Source organism: Lissotriton vulgaris, chromosome 3_1, assembly GCF_964263255.1.
Source record: "Lissotriton vulgaris chromosome 3_1, aLisVul1.2, whole genome shotgun sequence".
Classification (NCBI taxonomy): Eukaryota; Metazoa; Chordata; class Amphibia; order Caudata; family Salamandridae; genus Lissotriton; species Lissotriton vulgaris.
In genome coordinates, this window is record NC_141689.1 from 1,107,396,493 (window position 1) to 1,107,402,492 (window position 6,000).

At 43.6% G+C, this 6,000-nt stretch overlaps 1 protein-coding gene across 2 annotated transcripts in view; it reads left to right on the forward strand.

Moving 5' to 3' along the window:
- SLC9B2 (solute carrier family 9 member B2) overlaps positions 1 to 5,384 on the forward strand; it is a 368,958-nt gene extending 363,574 nt beyond the window's left edge. The window contains exon 12 of one of the 2 annotated variants that reach the window (XM_086961576.1): positions 1,988 to 5,384. In XM_086961576.1, the coding sequence (XP_086817702.1) occupies positions 1,988 to 2,224 (237 nt within the window). In that variant the 3' untranslated portion in view covers positions 2,225 to 5,384. The remainder of the gene's footprint in view (positions 1 to 1,987) is intronic. The other variant, XM_086961577.1, reaches the window with a different exon arrangement.
- Positions 5,385 to 6,000: the final 616 nt, after the last annotated feature.

Genomic DNA, 6,000 nt, shown 5'->3' on the forward strand with positions numbered 1-6,000 from the left:
TGAGTTCCTTGGTGATCAGAGCAATTATAGTTGTTTCCGGCCAATTTCTTGTGATCCGCATGTAGGAGCGTGATGTCAAACGTGACTGTCTATGTGGTTTCCTAATGAACGCTCTAGTCTGCGCAAGTGATTCAATCATGTTGGTTACTGCTTGAAGCACTGAATCGATCTTTGACTACAGTGTGAAGGGCCATCTGCCCCCAGGTCTCTAGGTGGCTTGGTTGGTGCCATGGTATCTGGTGCCGGCTGCGTGCAGGCAACAGTTGATCCCACTCGAGGCTTACCCATCACGGATCGGTCACTATACCCAGGCCACAAGTTAAGCAGTCTGACAGTGGAGCCCCCAGTTGGGTTTATTAGGCCTATGCGATAATCACTGTCTGCAGCGCTCAAGCCTCACCTCGGCAAGCGGCCCCAGCCTTCAAATAGCAAGGTTCTGGGCGTCAATGTTAGCGTGATCCGTGTTATGCGTCACTGCCCAATGGCTAGTACCTAAGTAGCGTGTTGACGATAGCAAGAGGTGTTCGCCTGCTCGAGTTTACGCCTGGCTTCATACTTTTACCACTGGCTTGTTCACCACACATGCAGAGTGGGGAAGAAGCGACCCACGCATCCTCACCAGGATCATTGGCTATTGTGTGCAAAAGTTCACGATTCCTACATTATAGTAAATGCATCATCACTTGCAAGCGCCGCACTTATATCCCGGAGGTCCCCCCGTTCCGTGCCACCTGGTAGTAGCGAAGGCGCAGGGGCTTCTCAGGTTACACTCCGTAGCCGGTCCGCTCTACTGGGTCCACAGGCATGGGCCATATACAGACCGGTGTGTTCCCCAAAAAAAAGTAGTAGCAGGCTCCATCCTCCGCACTGTTCATGAAAGGAGACGTACCAGGCATCCTAATCTCGGCCACATGCTCAGTCAGCAGCTGCTGCTGCCAAGCCTTGGTCTGCCGCCGCACTCCCTCAGGTACCGCAGCAGTCTGCCTTACCTACTGCTCGTCTCAGCTCACGGCCAGTGAAGGCCGCAAATCACTGCCAGTCACCTGTAGAGGCCGCTCAGTTCATCTGCCACAATGCTTCAGCTCCACCTGCCGCGGCAGCCGTTAAAGCCTTCTATGTGCGTCGGCGATGGCCACGGGGCCTGTGTGCGTAGTTCAGCTAAGCGCTCTCACTCGCTGGCCCCACGATAGCTCACCAGGGTCCGAGCGGAGTCCCCTCAGTTCACTTCAGTTCGCACAGCGGTACTCATCTATCTCCTGCGTCGCTCTTCATCAGTAATGGAGCGCCGATACCGGCCACAGTTGGTTTTACCAGCACTCTCCGTGCTCGGCTTCACGCCTATTATGCCACAGTTCCCTGTTCCAGGTCCGAGTCTCGGTCCAACCCACACCCACAGTGCTGCAATGCTGCACCGAGGCGGTTTGCTGTCCCTCGGGTGCCCAGAAACGTCAGGAGCACACCAATACGGTCACGGTGCCTCAGGGCGTCAGTCGGGGTACAGGAGATAGTGCTATCACCACTCTTGGTGCAGGATAAGTGCCGGATTCCTGAGTCCGTGGACGGAGCCTCTCAGAGCGCGTCCACCATCTTGGCCGGCTAGCCACGCCCCCTTAATCAACTGTATTGCATAAACTGTTTTGAATAATTAACTAGTTATTTTTACATTGCTGATAGTTATATCGTGTTTTTGGGGTAGTGTTTTTGTTAACTCATTGATGCATTAAAATCTCAATCTCAATAAACAGCATTCAGAAGAATATTGTACATGAGACTTGAACTTGATAGAAAAGACAATGTGCGCATAGCCCTTGAGAAAAACTATCCGTCTATAGGCTTAGGAATTAAATGATATGGGATGTTTCCTACGACATGACCAAAAGCCTGCCTTATTTCTTCTATTACTTTATTTTAAGAATTAGTTTCTCTTTTTTGATTGCTGTATTATGTACAACGTCTTAATATATGTCATTCTTCTTTTCACACCCAGGCTGCGATCGGCTCTGTTGCCTTGGATACGGCTAGGGTTACAGGAAATAAGCAACTTGAAGAGTATGGAATGGATGTCCTCACAGTGGCATTTTTAGGAATTCTGCTCACAGCTCCGATTGGGGCACTGATTATTGGCCTGACGGGGCCCAAAATGCTGCAGAAAGCGAAGCTGAATGAAAAGGAACGAGAAGGAGAAAGTGGCGATGGAGAAGAAAGGATCTGTGCCAGTGTGTAGAGAAACTGAAAAAGGTGCTGCCACTGTCTACCAGGATATGTTGCTTCAAACTGAAAGGTGCAGCATAACTCCATGAGGAAATGTTCCATAGTAAGAATTGGGAAAGTTCTCAACCTACTGTGGAAAATCAAAGGGGATCCAGAACGCGCTTTAGGTGTTGTAACTCAGGTTTTAGTAACCCCCAGGTTTTAAAAGGGGTACCAATGAAGGACGAACTGTTGATGAATGCAGACCTGCCTTTGGCTTCTAAAAAGAGGACTGGATTTTGCACTAGAAATTGGCCAATAGTGTGGAAAGGACGTTCATGCTCACTGATGGTCAATACATTTCCATAGACCAGTAGATCAGGCAGAACTTCGGAATATAACAGGGTCTTTCTCGCTGATCAAGCTATAAAAAAGAATAGTAAAGAAGTATTATTCTTTAATTATAGAGATTCACATTGACCCGTGTCGATTGTTGAGAGCTGGCAAAGGGAAGGACAAACTGGAAACATGACATTTTGTTTGTTGTTTCAACTCAAATTTTAATTTGTAATTCACCCCTTTTGCCATGATTTACACATTCCATCATTTGAATGTATTTAAAGCTTAACTCACCCAGGCAGTGTGAATAGCAATCCGTACTATTCCTTGAAGTGCCCCATTGATATGAACACAGATGGGGATGTTGTAAGCACCTGTGAAAGATCTACGTCACAGAAGTTAATGCATCCAACAGTTTGCATTGTAACGTGAAAGGTGCCAAATGATACATACTTTTTTTGCGATTGAACCAAAGGGCTTCCCTCTGAAATAAACATAGTGTCAGGTGTTGTGTTACTAAATAAAGTGAAATTGGTTGTTCATGTTTGTAGGAATTTCGAGGATGGTGGTATGAACTCAAAGAAATAAGGCTTGATAGGGACTGCTTTCAAACTTAGACACAGAAAACACATACATGAGCTTTACTAACTCACCATGAGCTGTCTGTTGTAATAGGTCTGCTAGACTTAGCAAGTCTTTATATGTATTTCTGCTTTAGATGGAGTGCCAACATGAGACCAGTAACAATAATTAATGCTAGAAATATTACTAGGATATGTGTTTTTATTACAGATTTTGTTTACAGTAGAACTGCAGCAGAGATCCAGATTCACCTGGGGGGGTGTTTCATCTTAAAGGTGAATGTCCTTTTCTGTTAGGGATATGTGTGTTTTTTTTGTGGGCTGTAGTCCGTGTCATGGAGACTTAATGGTCAGCAGGGAGGCTCACTCAGGCCAGATTTACAAGCCCCTTGCGCCTCCAGTGTTTCACTTTTTTTGACGCAACAGCGGCGCAAGCAATGTGGCCTACTTACAACGTGACACATCTTCCTAGATGCGTCACTTGTAGCCCTTTGTCACATTATACCTGCATCAGGTATAATGTGACAAAGGTTATCATTTCATGTTATTTAATGCATCTTTCAGAAAGTACACGTCCGTTGATTACTTGGTGTCATGGTGCGTTCTGAGGTCTTTTCTATATTTTTATAATTATATATTTATTTTATATGGTTTTAGAGCATTCAAATGTTTTTACAGGATGTTCTCTAAACATTGCAATTCCATGGCATATACCAACAAACCAGTACTTTCGGAATAGAATGTTGTTTGTTATTGATCTTATATTTCACTAAATGCTTCCAAAGCAAACACTGGCAAAGTCAAAATGTCTCGCCTTAAAATTAACAATCAAATTGAAGATTTGGCAAGTATGAGAAATGCACAAAAAACAAGAGTTCTCCCTTCATACTAGTAAATTGCAGTAAGAGAAACAAAGTCTAGCTAAAATGTTTGAGCGAAGGACTAAAAACCCTCAGGCCCCTAGCAGTGCCCTGAAATAATTCTTTTTACTTTTTCTGACAAAACAAACACTCTTTCTATCATTTTGCCTGAATCCCATCCCCACGTTTGTTAATGTAATTCATCCCAATAGATTCACATGTTTACTTACTGTTGAGTGCACATCAGCATTAACACCCAGTGACTGCTCCTTCCAATAAGACTGCGAAGAACTCCCTAGCTGAGAATAAAAAAATCTTAGTTAGTGTCACAAGTACCACAAGTAAGGCGATCAATGCTTTGAAGAATGTATTCATGGACATAGCGGATTTGATGCATATCACTTTATCAACATCAGTTAAGGCAAACAATCCTCAAAGTCCTGTAGGTATTGATAGACTAGGAGTCCAAGTGCTCCATTGGAAACTTTCAGTAATACATCTTGTTTGGATGCAAGAAGGCCTACATGACTGGTTGGTGATTTTAAATGTATTGGTATAAGCAATGCAACTCACACAAGTAGGGAGAGGCTGACAAATGAGACAACCACCACATTCGGTATGGAGGGTCAATATTCAAGGTCAAATATAGGGCCTCTTAAAATGTCATTGGATACCCTGTTATTTTTCATACAGGTAGCCAATAAAGGCTTAGGTTGTAACTAAACCTTTCACCTACAATTCCCCTGCTATTACACTACATAACAGTTCTTGGTACTGACCTATTACCTAGTTTCGGTACTTCTTAAATGACGTCCGAAAACTAGCCTCATTCATTATGCATGAGGATTCTTGGAATCTCAGCAGGACTACCATCTCCTGCATAATAACTATGCATACGGGTAATTCGTTCCGTCATCCTAGTCCGGCATGACACGGCAAGGTAGATCCCCTGAGGGTACCACTTTGGGTATATAAACACCATATCTTTGCTGAGGCAGGGAGAGAAGAAAAAGGACTACTATGCTGACACACTGACGCGAAACGCTGCGGTTCCTGCACATGACACTCCAGCTTGCAGTGGGCTTACCTCCCTCGAGGGGTGTCCATCTCAAGACCAAGACAGGGTCCTGCAGTCTCTCACTTCAGTTAAAAGGGTTGGCTTTATCCAAGGGAATTCTTGGCTCTACACCTACATACATTCTAGGTACATGTAGATACATCTAATTAGGATTGCATCCTAGGAGTATGCAGTTTATTATCATGTATTTTCATTTTCATACCTGCCAGTATTTTACCATCCTTTTACTCTATTGGTGATTACAATCCTTTATATCTGCTTCTGTCTTATGGTTGTTTTAGCACACCTATTTTACCTTAGAATGACGCTGGTTAAATAAATGCTTATTGAAAAACATCCCCACCGTTTATTCTGTGTATTCCTCTGAGATGAAGAGAGCACGAGTGACTGAGTGAAAAGTATTGTACTGTTTCCACGATTCTGAGGGATCATGGTTGTCATGTTTGATAGTTGCCAGAAAGTATTCACTCCATGGTAAGAGGGGTGCATAGGGGCACTATGAGCTAGCAGGACTACAGACAAACCTATCCTGTGGGGTTATCTGGAATCAGTCTGGATACCAATCCCATAGTTAACGTTCTCTAAACATGCAGATCCTATAGACATTCATAGGAACTACAGGACAACCCCTTGTAATATTAACAATGATCAGTTTAAACTGTGGCAGCTTGGATACAGGGGTAGTTACGTTGGCCCAAAACTATCTGCAAGAGAACCTTAATCTATCTGAGTGAATTTTACTAAATATCACCAGTACTTTTGTCTTTAGTACAAAAAGTCCCTAAGGGCTCTTATGAGGACAATAATTCCTTGTTCTATAAATGAATACATTAGATAAGAGGTGCGCAACATCTTTTCTATATTTCACTCTGATTTGCTTTTTTAAAGCGTATTTCTGTTCCCACCGGACTATATGATTATCTCCATCTTAAATTTGTAAATGAAGAACTAG